Source organism: Pelodiscus sinensis, chromosome 7, assembly GCF_049634645.1.
Source record: "Pelodiscus sinensis isolate JC-2024 chromosome 7, ASM4963464v1, whole genome shotgun sequence".
Classification (NCBI taxonomy): Eukaryota; Metazoa; Chordata; order Testudines; family Trionychidae; genus Pelodiscus; species Pelodiscus sinensis.
In genome coordinates this window covers 65,578,647-65,597,177 of record NC_134717.1, presented here as the reverse complement: position 1 = coordinate 65,597,177, position 18,531 = coordinate 65,578,647, and the positions used below count along the sequence as shown (strand labels likewise).

Genomic DNA, 18,531 nt, shown 5'->3' with positions numbered 1-18,531 from the left:
AATGAAAAGGCAACTGTAATCCAGCACATTGCTGGAGTCGGGCTGGCCTGCCTGCCGATACAGCCTCCCAGCAGAGGATGCACAAATTATTTTGCTACCGTCAGGCAGATCCTAGTTTCTTGCCATCATTCCCACAAAGGGAGCGTGATCAGGTCAGTCATGTGATGCGACTGACGCTCTTTCACGCCACGTTAATCTCACCTACCTGTCCACACCATCTGTCAACCAGAGCCCTAGAAAAGCGCCGCCTCGCTGTGCTCTCCACCCCCAACCAGCGCAGCCATTTCTGGGCCTGCTGTGTAGCAGGGCACAGGCTCATCACGGCTCTGTCCAGACTCACCAAAGGACAGGCTGCCCAAGCAGCTCTCGGCCCATGCCACGCAGCCAACCTGCTTTCCACGGCTCCATGGCTCAGCACCCCGGAACACTGGCCATTGACTCTCTGCTGTACTACTCCCCACAACACATCCCCCTTCAGATAAGGGGTCCCCAAACTTTCCAGGGTCTCGCCCCCCTTACCCTGCCCTGGAGCCAGGGCTGTGGGTTGGAGGAATGGAGACAGAGGTCAGGGACACGATGCTGGGGCCACAGATGTGGGGTGGGTCTGAGGCAGGAAATGGGCAGAAGCAAGAGCTGGAAGTAGGGTGGGGCTGGGCAAGCCCTGCCCCCCAGTGTCTCTTTGTGCCCCTAGGGGGACACCCCCCGTTTGGGGACCCCCTGCGTTAGCTCTAGAATGCATTTCTGAAGTACACGTCAGAGGGGTTTAACGCCACCGGGGTGGAGTGCCAAGGGAAGGGCTTCCAAAGGGCACGTTCCCTCTAACTGCTGGGTTGCAGCCTTGAAGCCAAATTCTCCATGGTCACCTGCCCCGCTGGATAGAAAGGACCAACCGTGGCACTTTCTAGGCAGGGCAGTGGGATGCTCTAGCTCCCGGCAGCTTGTGGCCACGGGCCGCCTGGAGAAGAATCGGAAGCAACTTCTCTGCACATGGCACCCTGCAGGGCTAGCCCAGTGGGCTCAGCACGTGTCCCCTCCGCAGCCTGCTTCTTGGGAAATGCCACGCAGCCCCGGGAAGGGTTAGGGAGCTCAGAGGACTCCACGTTCGGGGGCATGTCCCGTTTCCCCTCTTCACAGCTCCGTGCCATGGGAGGTTTGCCAGTTGCCCTGCAGGAGCCCTGTCCCTAGGGGCTGCGGGCTCACAGCACGGCTCGCCCACCCTCTTCCATCCCCCGAGAACAGGAACAGAGGAGGCTTGTAAGAGATTATTCTGCTTCCAGGGAGCAGGAGCCCCAGATGCAGCTTCTTACTCTGGGCCTGCAGGAGAGACAGGGGTTAGCACCCTGCCCGCCCTGGCGCCGCTCTCCGGGAAACGAGCACGCGCGCTCAGCCCTGTGCCCATGGCAAGTGCACCCGGCCGCACCGGGCATTCCCTCTGGACACTCTCCCCTCTGCCCCCCCGGCTGTGCCCGCCCAGCCAGGGCAAGGAGAGCACAGAGGGAAGGAAGGGGGTTCCCCTTCCACTCCTGCTCTCGGTGGGGCTCTGCCTGTTTCCCAAACAGACTGGCCATTAACTATCCAGCCTCCGCCAGGTGGACCCTAGAGACACACCTGAGAGCAGGGCACATCCCTCTCCTGCTCCACGCACCTGTTGACAGAGACAGGACACCAGGGCTGCCAGCTGGCCCCTTGCAACAACTCTTCAACAATCAGTTCCATACATACAAGATGGGAAGCGACTGTCTAGGAAGGAGCATGGCGGAAAGGGATCTAGGGGTCATAGTGGACCACAAGTTGAATATGAGTCAACAGTGTGATGCTGTTGCAAAAAAAGCAAAATATGATTCTAGGTTGTATCAACAGGTGTGTTGTAAGCAAAACTCGTGAAGTCATTCTGCCGCTCTACTCTGCACTAGTTAGGCCTCAGCTGGAGTACTGTGTCCAGTTCTGGGCGCCACATTTCAAGAAAGATGTGGAGAAATTGGAAAGGGTACAGAGAAGAGCGACAAGAATGATTAAAGGTTTAGAGAACATGACCTATGAAGCCAGGCTTCATGAACTGGGCTTGTTTAGTTTGGAAAAAAGAAGATTAAGGGGGGACATGATAGCGGTTTTCAAATATCTAAAAGGGTGTCACAAGGAGGAAGGAGAAAATTTGTTCCTCTTGGTTTCTGAGGACAGGACAAGGAGTAATGGGCTTAAAGTGCAGCAGGGGAGGTTTAGATTGGACATTAGGAAAAAATTCCTAACTGTCAGGGTGGTCAAATATTGGAATAAATTGCCAAGGGAGGTGGTGGAATCTCCCTCTCTGGAGATATTTAAGAACAGGTTAGATAGACATCTGTCAGGGATGGTGTAGACGGAGCTTGGTCCTGCCTTGAGGGCGGGGGGCTGGACTCGATGACCTCTCGAGGTCCCTTCCAGTCCTATTATTCTATGATTCTATGATTCAAACTCTCTTCAGTTCTCGCCCTGGTCAACGGGCCTCCCTGTGCCCCGTGAAGGGGCGCAGGAGGAACTTGAGCCTAAGTGCGACCCAACGCCGCCGCCTCTCAGCCTGGCCCTGTCAGATTAGAACTGCCAGGTTACGCCAGGGTTACGAAATCAGCATGAACCTCGCCAGGGCGGCACCCTCGGGACCTGCCCGGTGCCGAGCCAGAGACCGGAGGTCAGTACGGCCAACACCCCCACTGCTCGCTCAGAGGCCACTGAGGGAAGTCAGAGCTAAAAGCACAGAACCGGGAGAGCCAGGCCGGGGGGCTGTCAACCACCTGGAGGAGACGGCGGGAACCTGGCCCCCCGCAGGACAGGTGAAATGCTGACTGGACAGCTGCTTGGCAGCATGAAGCCAGGCTAGAGGACATGAGCCACCATGCGGGAGAGAGCGAGTCAGGGTCAACGGTCATGGCCCGGGGGCTGCAAGCTGTGGAACTTGCAGGCCTGATGCAGCCCACGGGGCTAGCCACGGGCTCCAGGCTAAAGCGGATGCCCAAGTGCTGTGTCGGATCAGTGGAACCGAGCCCTGTAAGACCAGAGGCTGGCAGACACATCAGAGCACAACCCTGAGAGCGGCTCCGTGTGCTACACATTGGCAGCCACACGCCCAGTGCCCTGAGCCTCCACAGGGCGCGCCTGGCTCCACCTCGCCCCTGCACACAGGCTCCAAGAACCTTATAAAGGCAGCTCCTGAAGCAGCCTCTGCCCGTTTTGCCTTGGCAACTGGTAGGGTGGATGACTCACCTGGCAGCCGGATAAGTCAAGCAACCGCCCTGCAGCCCTAGCAACACAGCCCTATTGATCACGTCAGTCCTGGGAATGCGGCAGGCAGGCGGCACTGCGTGAATATCGGCCCTAATAGAGCACACGGAGCAGTCCCTGCACCCCGTTTCTCTCGACCCGCTTGAGACCGGAAAGGAGCTCCAAGGAGGAGCACTGCAGAGGAGGGAGATGGTGGCTTGTTTTCTGTGTAGCTACACGGTCTGGTCTCCCCCGGGCAGGGAACGGGGCTCCTGGCAGCTTAGACTTTGCCCTACCTATGGAGACGGTGATGTGTGGCCATGACTACCAGAGAACCTGGGCTGGTGGCTTGGAGTCCAGCTGGCCAGTGCCGGAGCCGGTACCAGGCTGAAGGTGGGGCAGGTCCCCGGGTGACTGGTGGATCCTGCACTGGCCTCTGGAGCCCATGGTGGTGGGCTGACACAGCACACACCAGAGAAGCTCTCCCAGGGATTCCTGCAGCAGAGGGACCGGCTTGTCCCTACTGCCTGGCCAGCGCAGAGAACACTGGCTTGCCCACGAGCCCGAGTGCAGCCCCGAGCAGCCAACAGGAGGCGGTACAGTGGGGGTGAAGCTGTCCCAGGCAGCTGCGTAACCAGGCGCCAGGGCAACATGTAAACGGTTGAGAACGTCTCCCCTCTTGGGCCAGCTCAAGCCAGATGCAGGCGCTGCTGCTTCCGACAGTGGGCTCGGCGTTCTCATCCCACTTCCACAAAGCGACGCCAAAGGGGGGACAGGGGAGGCAGGACGTGACACTTGCACCTTTCTGCGAGAGGAGCAGCAACAAGACATGGCCCGTCTGCACCCCACATCCATGGCCAGAGCTTTTATACGGGGCCGCGGGCACGGCCGCGCAACCCACCCGGACCTGGTGGGGAAGAGCGGCTCCCGCCTGCCGCCCAGCTCCCCTTTGGAGTCTGTTTACAGGGAGCTCAGACAGCGGCCCAGGCCTCGTGCCACCCCTGCACCACAGTCCAGTCCCCGCGGGCAGCGTGTGGGGCAATGGCCCAGGCTGTATCTGGTATCAGACCAACTTCTGCTGGAGGAAGAAAAATGAGAGGGTCTGCGTGGCCTGAACGCCTGTCCCTGCCCCGCGTCCTGGGACCAGCACAGCTAGAACAGCCTGTGCCTTACGACGCAAGGGGAGGGTAGCCACGGACCTGAACAGCACCTCATGCAGCAAGAGATCCGACCCTGCAGATCAGTCACAGCCTTCCCTGCCAACCTGCCCGCTCCTTAGGGGCTACCTGAGCGGCCAACAGGCAGCGCCGAGGCCCTGCCCCCAGACAAGCGGGCACAGCTGGCGTGGGGAGCGCTGGCAATCCAGCGGGCACAGTGGCACGCAGGCTGTGAGGGAGGCAGCCGCTCGTGCGACACAAGCGTGGCCGTGCAGACCGGCCGGCCCTGCTCCAGGGAAGAAATCAACGTGGGATCCCAGTCGAGGGGACATGGAGCTGCACGGCCCAGGCCTCGGAGCCCTGCCTGGCCCACGGCGAGCTGAGCAGCCAAGAGCTCAGCTGAGCACAGGGACTCGTTTGCCCAGCGGAGCCTCCGGCCTTGGCTTGAAACTCAACGCCCCCTGGTGGCCTAAGGCAGCACTGCAGCCTCACTACCTCCCCCCCCCCCCCCCCACAGTAAAGGCCGACTCACGCCCCCCGGTGGGCTAAGGCAGCTCTGCAGCCTCAGCACCTCCCCCCCCCCCACACACAGCAAAGGCCGACTCACGCCCCCCGGTGGGCTAAGGCAGCTCTGCAGCCAGTAACCAACAGGAACGTTCCCCCCCGCCGAACGGGGGTAGCTTGGGGGGGGGCTGAGAGCCAGGGCTTTGAGCTCCATGTGCAGCTCCCCCGGGAGCCACTGGGAACATCGCTGCCTGGCCCTGGCCCCAGCCCCTCCTCCCTCAGGCTACTGCTGTTCAGCGGGAGCCCTGCAGCAACAGGGCAGCCGCCTCGGCTCCCGGGGCAGAGCTCCAGGCCCAGAGCCAGGTAGCTGCTTTCAAATGGAGCCAACTCCAGCCTTTCCTGTGGCATCATGGGCTTGCAGCTGGGCACCAGCAGCACCTGGGAGGCCGGGAGAGGAATACCTGTGTGCTTTCCCACGCAGGAGAATCCCACCCAGCCCCACCCATTCGACGAGTCAGGCTGAATTCTCCGGGGGACGCTCTCCTGCAGCTCAGATCCCGGGGGACAAAGCACGCCCCCAACACCGGCTGACCCTTCACTTCTATCTCTGACGGAGCAGCTGCTGTCGGCCAGACGCAGCCACCCTTCACTGAACACACACAAAACCGTGAACCGTTTCCATAGCGAGCCAGCCCCACGGGCTCCAGGGCAACACAGGAGGAAGGGGACAGCAGCCTGGGGAGAGGTGAACGGGCACTTCTATCCTGCCCCACTGGTCTCCAGCCAGAGCCGCATCGATCAAAGGAAGAGACTGAACAGCAGGGGCAGCAAATGGCCGTCTGGCAGAGAGCCGCCTCGCACCCGCAGGGGACGGCCCCCTATTGCCTGCACCGCACCCCTGAGCATCTGCCACCTGAGTGCGCCACAGGCCTGTTGAGAACCCCGGCCCAGAACCCAGCCTGCAGCTGGGGCCTGCCAGCCTGTGGCCTTCCCTGCTTTGCTCCCAGGGACGAGGTGGCCGCGTGCAGCTCCCCCCGCTCCCCCACTCCCATCATGGCACCAAGCAGCCAGGCTCCCTTCAGAAGGCTGCCTTCGGGGGCCGTGTCCCCAGCCAACCTCCCTGCTCCCACTGGCCACAGCACAGCACAATCCGGCTGCTGCCGCTCACCACCAGCCCAAGGGACTGGCAGGCTGGGTTACAGCCCGTGGGTGAGAGGCGTCAGGTTGGCCAGACTGGGAAGGCGAGGAAAGGCTTCGTTAATTCCCAGGAAGAGACAATACCCATGCGAGTCACAGCGGGCGTCTAAGCAGCGTCTCCAGCCCCGAGACAGACGAGCACTTGGGAATCCACTCGGCCTGCCCCTCAGCAGCTTACGGCCACGCCTGCCTGTCTTGAGAAGCGGGTCCGCAGGGCTCCTTCCCAGAACTCACTCTGCTCAAGATGGACGGAGCCAAAGCAGGGCAGGGAAGGCTCAATGAGCAGCAAAGCACAAGTGCTGAGGCCACTCTCCAGTCGCTACCGCCTAGTAGCCCATTGGTCCATGCCAAGCCCCTGGGAACCCGTTTGGACACCCGCTGCTGCAACCCGCCACGATGAGATTTGCATCCGAATTTAGCAGGTGATTCCATTCTCCAGGTTAACTGTCACAGCCACTGCCCAGCCAGGCGCTGGAGGCAACGTCCCAACACAGCGAGGGTGAGTGCAGTCACTAGCGCAGAGTCCAACCACAGCCAACTGCCCCGCTCAGAACACCCCCTCCTCTGTAACCCGCTCTTCCCCCAGCCTGCACCTGGGCTCCGAGGTGCAACGGAGAAACACCCAACTGGCAGCTTCATGTTCGCTTCCAGAGGTCACCCCATTCAGCGTGCATGGGCAGGGGCTGGCGCTCACACTATGCCGAGCTATGAGCATGACACGATCCTGGGGGGCTATAGACCTCCCCCTTCAGGTTCCACCCAGGCGACTGAAATCCAGCCCAGCTGCAGGGACAAGCACCTGCATCCCTTGCAGAAGAGAGGGCCCCGCTCCCTGCAGAGCACCCCTTACCTGTCTGGGCTGAGACCACGCTTCGCGAGTCCAAATCCAGCTTCTTCACCAGAGCCTGGGGCTCAATCTTCAGCCCAGCAAAGACGTCCGAGGACAAAAAAGTCCAGTCCTGAGACAAAGGCAAAAATCCAGTGCACACTTCAGTTGTGAGAGCAGTGACAGGAGTGCAAGGCTCAGGCCTAGTCTCAGTAGCCATCACGCAGTCGTGCAAAACACGCAGTCCGTGCCTCAGAGGACACGGCTGAACCACCGGCACACTGATCACGTGACAGCCGCAAACCCCGCCACGTCCTGCCCTCACACAAACATCACAGGGAGGAACGTACCAGGGACGTAATAGTGCAGTCCATTAACCGATAAGCAAAAGCTTATAGGCTGATGCTATAGACGACACGCCTTCGCCTCTCCCCCTTGCCAGTACATGTTTTAAGGCCAGCAGCCCGGCTCAGTCCCAGCTTGCGAAGGGTCTGGGACCTACCCCCACCGCAGCTCTGCATTTAAAGTGTATTAGGAGCTAGGCAGGCTTACAGCCCAGCTCAGTTCCAGCTTGCACCGGGTGTGGGAGCTCAGGCCCCCCCAGACAAGGGCTGCTGCAACCCCACGCTAATGCCTCTTTAGCAGAGGCAACAGCGCAGGGCGACAGACAGCCGATCCGTGGGGGGAGCTGGTTTTTAAACTGGTTCCCCTCACAGACCAGCTCCTGCCTGGTGCCCGGTGCTGGTGGGAGCTCCTTGGGAGCGAAGCGCACTGGCTGCCAGCCCCGCCCCCAGGGACTATAGAATAGTAAGAATTCATGAGGTTGCTCGACTATTCCATTAACCGATATGTCACATCCTGAGACTGCACCCCGCTGTGGCACATGAACGCTTTCAGCTGCCGCGGGCGAGGGCTGCCCCTGGGAAACCAGCTAACGCTTACCCAGGAGGCTCTGGAATGCGACATGCTCACATCAGTTATGCCGCCACTACCCCTCTTCTCCGGACATGCCCATCCCCCCCCACTTCAGCTCCGCCAGTGCAAGGCCAGGGGTAGATGCACCACTGTAGCCACTCCCCTTGATAGTCCCAAGTCTGGGCTGCATGGTGCTTACGCAGCCAGGCGCCCGCTGGCATTGGCCTGCCCATTGCAGCTGGCGGGGCCAAGCCAGCGCAGCCAGGGTGAGGAAACGTTGAAGGACAAAAGCAAATATGCAGACAGCGGAGGAAGCAACATGCAACACGTCCCACATCTGGCGCAGCTTCAACTCGCAAGCACTGCTTTATGTCGCTTGCCAAGCACCGCGGGGCAAGCCTGGCCCTTCTTCGGCCACTTCCTTGTCGGCTCAGACTTCAGGGCCACCAGGGACCGTTATGATCATCTCTGGTCCAGAGCCGGGCAAAATGGCGCCCGGGGGCCAGACCGGGCTCGCCTTGCACTGTGACCTGGCCCACAGCCAGCGTCTGGCTGCTCTCTATTTATACCCTGGTGCCCGGGCCACTGACTTTCCAGGGCAGCGGAAGCTCAGGCAGTACTCACTGCTCCCAATGGCTGTGTGGTCCCTTCAGGGCCAGAGCTACGAGCCCTTTGCTGTGTTTTTAATTCAAAGCCACGGGCCCTGGACAATTCTGGAAGGAGGCTAGTCCCCCGCCCTGCCCCTTCTCTTCCAAGTCCCATCTCCTCCAGGAGTGCAGCTGGCCCATGACGAGATACCAAAATTCATTTAAGTGCCCCCCTCTCCCCCATAAAAATTATTGCCCACCCTGATCTGTACACACTGCAGGCCACAGAACCTCACCTTCCCATTCCCATGACAGACCCCGAACCTCTGGTTGAGATACGGACGTCCTTCAATCATGCTTGAAAGACTTCAGGTTACATGGAACCCACTGTTTCCAGTACTTTACGCCTTCAAATGGCCCATACTACCCTATGCTTTGTTGCCTCATTTTCCTGTTCACTGAGATAGGACTAAAAGGAATTCTTTTCCTAGGGTCTCATGAGGGTGTTCCAAAATGGTTGTACAAGAACTTTAAGGATTAAAAGTCTCAAATACACTAAGTGCTCGATATCATTGCAGGTACTCAAATGGAGTACTTTTCCTTCCATTTTTGAACATTGCTTAGACTTAATCCTTTAAATACCTTAATCCCTACATAATTCCTCACATCAAAAAACTTACATCTTTTTCCCAAACACTCCACTATGGCATCCCATCAGCAATCCACTAGGAACGCTCATTCCACATCTCCCATCATCATCCAATTACCATGGATTGCCATTCTTGCTTGTCTGGAAATGTGAAAAAGAGTATTCCTGAACTTTGACTCTAAGGCCTTGTCTACACTACACAATTGGGTCAACAAAAGTCAGATTTTGTTGACAAAATAATGGAGGGGCACACACTGAAATGCTAACCCCCCCTGCTATGCCAACGTAAGACTCCTTCAGCAAGAGATGAAGGGTTAATGTTGGTGGTGTTGGGGGGATGGGATGTCTGAGCAGACACTGCTTTGGCTGTTTTGTCAATTTCAACTCTCCACTGGAGTATGAAATTGACAAGAAAGCTGGGCAGCTACAGCAGGCACAAGGAGGCCAACACCACAAAAGTGATAGTTATAGCATGTGTTAGAAGCAGGGTTTACTTTCTCAGTATTTCCTGAAGCTCCCTTCCCGCCCTCCCCATCCCAAAAAAAATACTATAAAACTTCATGGGGGAGGCTGAAAATATTTACTGGAGCTCTGCTCACAATAGCTTCGGGGCTGGTTAAAAGCCCGTATTCTTGTTCAGGCTGATGTGAAAGTTGATGGGTCATTAGCTAAGTGTCACTGCCCCCAGAAAACAGGCTGGAAAGGTGAACTGAAGTCGGACCTGCAGAACTAGTCCCAGTGAAGTGCAGTCTGCAGCCTAGTCCTCACTCGGACGGAAATAGACAGAGGAAGGTGATGGCTAGAGGTTTGAAACCTTGACACTGGATTTTTTTTATTTGGATGTTTCTGTTTAAATAAGGCTACATAAAGCGTACATATTTATAATGATATTTGAAATTACTATAATTTATGTTCAAGTCTCAACTTACTATAAACATTTACATTAATTAAAAAAATATATTAAGCAGTAAGTTTGCTGCCAAACTTAAAACACAGTCCAACCCCTGAGTGAGAGTCCAATACATGCAAACAGCACTGAGGCCCAGGAGCACTGCAAATATGTGTTTAGTATCAGTTTATTCAACATGTTCAGTTCAATCATTTGTTCAGTCCAAGTTAAGAAAGCAACTGGGAGTCAAACTGTAGTCCAATTACACTACAGATCATACTTAAATTCTTTACTGAAGTTTTAAATGTGAAAACATTTAAATAAACTTTTTATGTATCCAACACACATTATACTTGAATAATAAAATTAAATAGTCTTTCGTGCATTTAAATTTCCATCCCAATACAGTCTCACACATCACAAATAAGAAACGCATCGTTTACCATTTTCTAACATAATCAAAAATAAGATTCTGGATAAATACAAGTTCAACTACATAATTGCTGAAGTAAATGTGTACGTAGTGTATCCTCCTAGCTAGCAAAAAGCAGCATCATATTTGGGGTAAATAAAGGCTACATTTAATTGAAAACCAATATGTTTATTTATTACCAACTGATGAGAATGAACTTCCTTTAGGAAAATAATTAAAGAGTATCTGGCACAAAACAAGATAATAACCGATGATTTCAATGAAGGTTTCATGCACCCCGTGTTGGGAGTGAAATTTCACCAGTGGGGGCAAAATGGCTCTTTTCATTCTGAGCTCCTCCAAATACACTCTCCTCTCCATGGAGAACCAAAACTTAAAATGGACCCCAACTGGCCACCCTGATAAACAGAGTTAAAACCCTTCACCCAGATGATTATTCGGGTTCCTAACAGTATGAAGGATCTATCGTTTGAGCTGATACCATTAAATTGCCTCAAGATTGTCCCTTTACCTCCATTCTTCTTATCAAAATGAGAATCCAGACAGCCTCTGCCCAGCTGAGGTTATGGTTGAGGCTGGGAGCTTAGCATCTAACAGCTACTGTGACAGTTATTTGTGAAATAAGCAGCTGCCAACAGAACCACCACTACATCTGTGATTTGCATTTCTACTGCAGCAGTACCTAGCAATCCCCAACAGAAATAAGAGTCCCAGTGCACAGAGAATCACAACCCCGCATTCACAGGGCACATCAAGAGAAACAGGAGCAAGGAGCAGCAGGGTAATGGGTGCAGAATGGGACACGGATAACTGGTGCGGACAGGAGCTGGGTAGGGATGAGAGCCAAGGCGTGTTTCAAGGAGCAGTGGGTGGCAGCGAGGACGGGGGCTTTGCAAGTCCCAGGGGAGCTCTTGCTCACAGGGACAAGAGAAATCAGAGGAGCTTGTGTAACGCGCACACAGGAAAGTGAGGTGACCAAGGCCAGGGCTGTGGGCAGAGCAGAGGTGGGCGCTGGACTTGTGAGGACGGGAGTGGCTGCAAGGGAAGACCGGGCACTGAAGCCTGACCTGGAGGAGGACAGGGAGCCAGAGGGGATCACATGCAGGCCACTGACCAGGCCCAGCAGCAGAGGAGGTTGCAGGCAGGAGGGCAGGCCAGGCAGCAGGCGAGGGCGTTGGGAGCAAAGGGCCCTGCTGAGAGGCAAGTGCAGGGGGTTCCCAGATGGCAGCAGGGCGTGAGGTCAGAGCCTACCTCTGGGACTCCCACTGCAGGGGGCTGGGTAACCAAGGCTGCTCCTTGCTGCCAGCCTGGGCACTGCCGGGCACCAAGAGCTCAGGCCAGCCACGGGCAAGGACGGCCTGCGCCAGAGAAGCAATGGCCTTGACATGGCCTAATCCAGCCCCGCAGCGACACCAGCACTGCACTGCACATGCCTGCACCCTGCACTTCCACTGCACCCCTCTGCTGGAATGGCACAGCCTGTGCACCCCCGCCTCTGCTGGCATGGCATAGCCCACCTCTTCCCACCCCTCTCCACTGGCATGGCACAGCCCACTTCTTCCCACCCACCCCCATCTCTGCTGGTATGGCACAGCCCACCTCTTCCCACCCCTCTCCACTGGCATGGCACAGCCCACCTCTTCCCACCCCTCTTCACTGCAATGGCACAGCCAACTTCTTCCCACCCACCCCCATCTCCACTGGCATGGCACAGCCCACCTCTTCCCACCCACCCCCATCTGCTCTGTCATGGCACAGCCCACCTCTTCCCACCCCTCTCCACTGGCATGGCACAGCCCACCTCTTCCCACCCACCCCCATCTCCGCTGTCATGGCACAGCCCACCTCTTCCCACCCACCCCCATCTCCTCTGTCATGGCACAGCCCACGTCTTCTCACCCCTCTCCACTGGCATGGGACAGCCCACCTCTTCCCACCCACCCCCATCTCCGCTGTCATGGCACAGCCCACATCTTCCCACCCCTCTCCACTGGCATGGCACAGCCCACCTCTTCCCGACCCCCGCCTTTGCTAGCATGGTACAGCCCGTCCCCCAGCAAAGCACGACTCCACACGCTAGAACCGCCCTCCTCCCACCCCGAACGCGGCATGGTATCGCCCACGAGGCTCTGTCCCCCTCTCCGCCCGCGGGATGGTACCGCCCGGTGCACCCCCTTTACCTTTCCGGGCTCCGCCCGCCAGCCACCAGTGCCACGCGCCGCATCCTGCCCGCCCGGCTCCGGGTCCCTCGGCCTCGGGGCCGCGTGGTGCAGCCGCGGCCGCTTCGCCTTCCCCACCATGGCCGGGCTGCAGGGCTCGGCGCGTGCGGCGGCGATGTCCTTCCCCCGTAGCGCGGCGCCGCGGCAGCGCGTTCCGCCCCCACCAGGGGCGGGGCTTCTGGGTGGGTGCGACCCGCCCCCTCAGCACGCGTCGCTGTTAACTCTGGAGCGGAACGACGACCGGGGAGAGACAACCTGCCCTGGCTGCGACACAGGGACATGGCTGCCTTGGCTTGCTGGCAGGCCTGGGCTCCTTCTGCCCTGGGGAAGCAGCAACAGGCGCTGGCAGCAAGTTCAAGCTCGTTTTCCTTGGTGTGTCTGGGCAGGGACCAGGCCGGTGTCTCCAGACAGCGCTGCCATGGGCGCCCAGCCAGCATTATCAGCGCTGCCATGGGCACCCAACGCCGATCTTCTCCAAGGGGTCAATTTCCAGGCATCTCACCAAAACTACTTCCCCCATTTGTGCGAGGGCCCTTCTCTCCTTCCCCTTGAGGAGGGAGGGGCGCTTTTGTTCCCGCTGTTGACAGCTAAGACTGAACTCTTAGCCAGAGGCTGTGGGGGCTTGTTAGACTGCAAACTAAGCCTGTGGCCCAGGGTGTAATGCACCAATGTGCAGTGTCCATCGCTGCTGATGATATGGTCACAATTCTCACATACGGCTACACCTGGGGCTCTGCAGTCTGAATCCTGATGCACAGAGTTGGCTGCACTGAGGACACTGAAGTCTGTATGTTTGATGACAAGAGCTGTTCTTCTCTGAGGCCTTCGTACATCACCCCAATCCTTAAGGGTGCAGACATTCCATGTCCTTTCCCGTACGGGGTGAGCAGTTATCCTAAAAAGGGGCTGCTCAGTCACCTAGGTTGCTACCAAACTTCTCTGCAGCACCCAGGACAGAACTGAACAGCCAGAGAAACCAAGGCCGCTTACATGCAGTATTGAGGGTCTGACCTCCAGTGCTCATCTCCATGTGTCACTTCATCATGCCCCCATTATTGCAGGACTTGAATTAATGATACCATGCTAATGATTATGAGATTTGGTAAAATGTTAGGGAGATAAGTGTTGAGAGAAAACCCATGCAGGAAATTTTTAAGTACAACATCTTCTGTACCTTGTCATGGTCTCCGTGCCCCACCCAGTACATTCCCGAATCATCGTCATGGCTATGGAATTGCAAATTGATTTCCTCCTCCCCATCCACCAAAACTGTTTTTGCATGCTAGAGAAAGGCAGTTCCCCTGTCTCGCCAAGGGCAAAGGACTCATCAGCCACCCTCACCAGTTTTGCCCCACTCATTACAGCGGCTTTCCGGGCTGATCATGTTCTTTCAACAAAGATACTGTCCCCCTGTCTGAACCCTTTCATTTTGCAGCACGATGGTGAATGACAATATCTTCAGACCAGGAATACACCCTTGAATCGCTGAGCTAGCTGCTGGGCTGTCCCTAAAGAGGTACAAGTCTGCAGAGGGGGCACATAGAATCATAGAGCTGGAAGAGACCTCAGAAGGTCATCAAGCCCAGCCCCCTGCTCTAGGCAGGACCAATCCCAACTAAATCAACCTAGCCAGGGCTTTGTCAAGCCGAGGCTTAAACACCTCTAGGGATGGAGACTCCACTACTTCCCTAGGTAACCCATTCCAGTGCTTCACCACCCTCCTAGTGAAATAGTTTTTCCTAATATCCAATCTGGACCTCTCCCACCACAACTTGAGACCATTGCTCCTTGTTCTGCCATCCATCACTACTGAGAACAGCCTCTCTCCATCCTCTTTGGAACCTCCCTTGAGGTAGTTAAAGGCTGCTCTCAAATCCCCCCTCACGCTTCGCTTCTGCAGACTAAACAGACCCATCTCCCTCAGCCTCTCCTCATAAGTCATATGCTCCAGCCCCCTAATCATTTTGGTTGCCCTCCGCTGGACCCTCTCCAATGCATCCACATCCTTTTTGTAGTGGGGAGTCCAGAACATAAGAACGGCCGTACTGGGTCAGACCAAAGGTCCATCTAGCCCAGTATCCTGTCTGCCAACAGTGACCAGCACCAGCTGCCCCAGAGAGGATGGACCGAAAACAACGTTCAAGCAATTTGTCTCCTGCCATCCCTCTCCAGCTTCTGACAAACAGAGACCAGGGACACCAATTCTATCCCCTGGCTAATAGCCTTTTATGGACCTAACCTCCAGGAAATTATCTAGCATCTCTTTAAACTCTGTTATAGTCCTAGCCTTCACAGCCTCCTCTGGCAAGGAGTTCCACAGGTTGACTATACGCTGTGTGAAGAAGAACTTTCTTTTATTAGTTTTAAACCTGCTACCCATTAACTTCATTTGGTGTCCTCTAGTTCTTCTATTATGGGAACTAATAAATAACTTTTCTTTATCCGCTCTCTCCACACCACTCATGATTTTATAGACCTCTATCATATCCCCCCTCAGTCTCCTCTTTTCTAAACTGAAAAGTCCCAGTCGCTTTAACCTCTCCTCATATGGGACCCGTTCCAAACCCCTAATCATTTTAGTTGCCCTTTTCTGAACCCTTTCCAAGGCCAAAATATCTTTTTTGAAATGAGGAGACCACATCTGTACACAGTACTCCAGATGTGGCCTCACCAGAGCCTAATAAAGGGGAATAATGACATCTCTGGATCTGCTGGCAGTGCTCCTCTTAATGCAACCTAATATGCCATTAGCCTTCTTGGCTACAAGGGCACACTGTTGACTCATATCCAGCTTCTCATCCACTGTAACCTCCAGGTTCTTTTCTGCAGAACTACTACTTAACTGGTTGGTCCCCAGCTTGTAACTATGCTTGGGATTCTTCTGTCCCAAGGGCAGGACTCTGCCCTTGTCCTTGTTGAACCTCATCAGATTTCTTGTGGCCCAATCTTCCAATTTGTCTAAGTCACTCTGGGCCCTATCCCTGCCCTCAAGCGTATCTACCTCTCCCCCCAGCTTAGTGTCATCTGCAAACTTGCTGAGGGTGCAATCCATCCTCTCATCCAGGTCATTAATAAAGGTATTGAACAAAACCAGTCCTAGAACCATACCTTGGGGCATTCCGCTAGGAACTGACCGCCATCCTGACATCGAGCCGTTGATCACTACCCACTGGGCCCGGCCTTCTAGCCATCTTACTATCCATCTTACCGTCCATTTATCCAATCCACATTCCCTTAACTTGTTGGCAAGAATATTGTGGGAGAATGTATCAAAAGCCTTGCTAAAGTCAAGGTATATCACATCCACTGACTTTCCCATATCCACAGAGCCAGTTACCTCATCATAGAAGCTAATCAGATTGGTCAGGCACGACTTGCCCTTTGTGAACCCATGCTGACTATTCACTTTCCTCTCTTCCAGATGCCTCAAAATGGATTCCTTAAGGATCCCTTCCATGATTTTTCCAGGAACCAAGGTAAGACTGAGCGACCTATAGTTCCCTGGATCATCCTTCTTCCCATTTTTGAAGATGGGCGCTACATTCGCCTTTTTCCAATCATCTGGGATTCCTCCCGACTATCCTTTTCAAAGATAATGGCCAAAGGCTCCTCAATGACATTTGCCAACTCCCTCAGTACCCTCGGATGCATTAAGTCTGGACCCATGGATTTGTGCACGTTTAGCTTCTCTAAATAGTTCCTAAGCTGTTCTTTACCCACCAAGGGCTGTGCATCTTCATCCCATCTTGCCTCACTTAGCGCATTAGTCTGGGAGCCCACCTTGTCCGTGAATACAGAGGCAAAGAAAGCATTGAGTACTTCAGCTTTCCCCACATCATCTGTCACTAGGTTACCTCCTTCATCCAGTAGGGGCCGCACACCCTCTCTGATCACCTTCTTCTTGTTAACATGCCTTAGAAACCTTTCTTGTTATCCTTCACATCCTTAGCCAGTCGCAATTCCATCTGCGCTTTCGCCTTCCTGATAACCCCCCGGCATTCTCGAGCTAGACCTTTAAACCCCTCCCTGGTCAGTTGTCCAAGTTTCCACTCTTTGTAAGCTTCCTTTCTGTGCTTAAGTTCACCAAGGATTTCCCCTGCCACAGTTCTCCGACATTTTTAAAGTCTCCAGCATTTCAGCACAACATGCTGGTATTTTTCAAGGAAATTTCATGCCAATTTCTTTTGCTGTGACGTCATCATCGGGCGCCCAGGCCGGCAGCGCCCTAGGCAACTGCCTGGTTTGCCTAGGCTCACGGGCCGCCCCAGGGTCTAGCTTAACAATCTGTATGCATCACTTGGGAGAGCCACCATGCCCCCTTTTTCCCAAAGGATCATGGGAGTTGTAGTCTCTAGGGCTAGATTGAAGCACAAAGGATCCTCCCAGTAAAAGTCAGAGGCCCCTTTAATAAGGGGACTACATCTGTAAAAATCTACAGGCATGTCTGTGTTCCAGTGGCACAGCTGTAGACACTTCCTACACTGCTGGCAGCGCCTTACCGCCACTGCAGGCAATCCCCTCTCCCTGAGCTACCCTGATGGAAGGCCTAGCAGGTATACAGCGGGGTGTACGGCTGCCCGACTATTACACCGTGTTTCACAGCCCTGAGAGACAATGCTAGGCCAGTCTAATTCTAAGTGTAGATGCGGCCTCAGTGCTTGTCTTCCGCATTGTCCAGCCCATCAGCAAAGCTCTCTCTGCCCCAACTGTGCCCCCCACTCCAGCTGAACTGTGCAGCGGCACAAGCTACGCTGAGATCACGCCCCTCAGCCTGCGTCACGACTGGGTGGGCTCTGAGACACACAACACCTTGCTGCCGTGCTTGCCAGCGGCTATGTTCTAATTAGAGCTAAGCAAGGCTGTGGGCCGTGCTCGGGATTTCCTTCCGCCAGCACTGAGAGAGGAGGGGAGATGTGCCCCCGTGCTTAGCACAGCGCAGGGTCTGAGTTACGCTAAATACACCGGAGCCCAGCTAACCCCGGGTCCCAGCTCCCTCCGAATCAGACGCAAGCTGGTCACTGGCCACTTCCCCGTTTGAATCTGTGCACTAGTAAAAGCTGCAGGAGCTCTGCAGTCACAGAAACAAGCTAAGGGTCATGGTAGAGATGTAGCTGTGCTAGGCTGGTCTGGCTGAAACAAGAGAGAGGGCGGTGCAGCACTAAAGACTAACAAGATGCTTTCTTAGGTAAGGAGCTTTCCTGGGCCAGACCCACTTCCTCAGTTCAAATTTTTGTTTCTTCAAGCTAAGGCTAAGCACTGACAGCTCCCTCCCTCTGCCGGGAACTGGCAGAGGTCTGGGATGCCAAGCACGGTAGCAGCACGGAGCGCTGTTCTCCCGCTGTCAGCACAGGGATGGTAGTGCTCACTGCCGGGAGGTCAGGCCGGGGCTGGGTGTATATGGGAGGGTGGAGCGGGAGCCAGTGTGACGTAGTGGGGGTATCTGGTTGGTTCTATGCTGGCTCTGTGGTAACCCCCAATGGATATAGGTCCTCCAGCTGACTGAGCACTCCGGCCGCCTCCTGCTTCAGGGCGGGGATGAGCTCCTGCAGCCAGTCAGCTGGGGGGACCCGTTGCAGTCCACAGGCCCTCTCAAAGGAGCTGAGGAACCCGTCTATGTTGCCCATGTCCTTCAATTGGGCCACCAGGAGCCTCTCCAAGCGCCTGGCAGCCCCAGGACCCTGGGGCCCATCCACTCTTGGCGCAGCTGGGGCCCCACCGGTTCTCCGCTCTGCCATAGCCAACTCATGCTGTCGCTGCCTCTCTCGGTCCTCTACTTCCAATTCCTTCATCCGTAGCTGGATCTCCAGCCACCGCAGCTCTGCTGGGCTGGCCCCTGCCCTAGCTGGGCTACGGCTTGCAGGCCTCCCGGGGGAAGCTGTCCCATCTCTCCTGCAGGCTCCAGTGCTCTGCCCACCCTCAGC

At 55.7% G+C, this 18,531-nt stretch overlaps 1 protein-coding gene across 5 annotated transcripts in view; it reads right to left on the bottom strand.

Moving 5' to 3' along the window:
- The window catches only part of SLX9 (SLX9 ribosome biogenesis factor), a 57,614-nt gene extending 41,126 nt beyond the window's left edge, over nucleotides 1-16,488 (bottom strand). For 2 of the 5 annotated variants that reach the window (XR_012905361.1, XR_012905362.1), the window contains exons 1-2: nucleotides 12,572-12,773; nucleotides 6,943-7,051 (exon numbers count right to left, since the gene is read on the bottom strand). Coding sequence is in view for 3 of the 5 variants with exons in the window: in XM_075934160.1 (XP_075790275.1) it covers nucleotides 6,943-7,051; nucleotides 12,572-12,691 (229 nt within the window). In the remaining 2 variants the exon portion in view is untranslated. Of the gene's footprint in view, nucleotides 1-6,942; nucleotides 7,052-12,571; nucleotides 12,774-16,464 lie in introns of those variants that run through there. The other 3 variants (XM_006113339.4, XM_075934160.1, XM_075934159.1) reach the window with 3 other exon arrangements.
- Nucleotides 16,489-18,531: the final 2,043 nt, after the last annotated feature.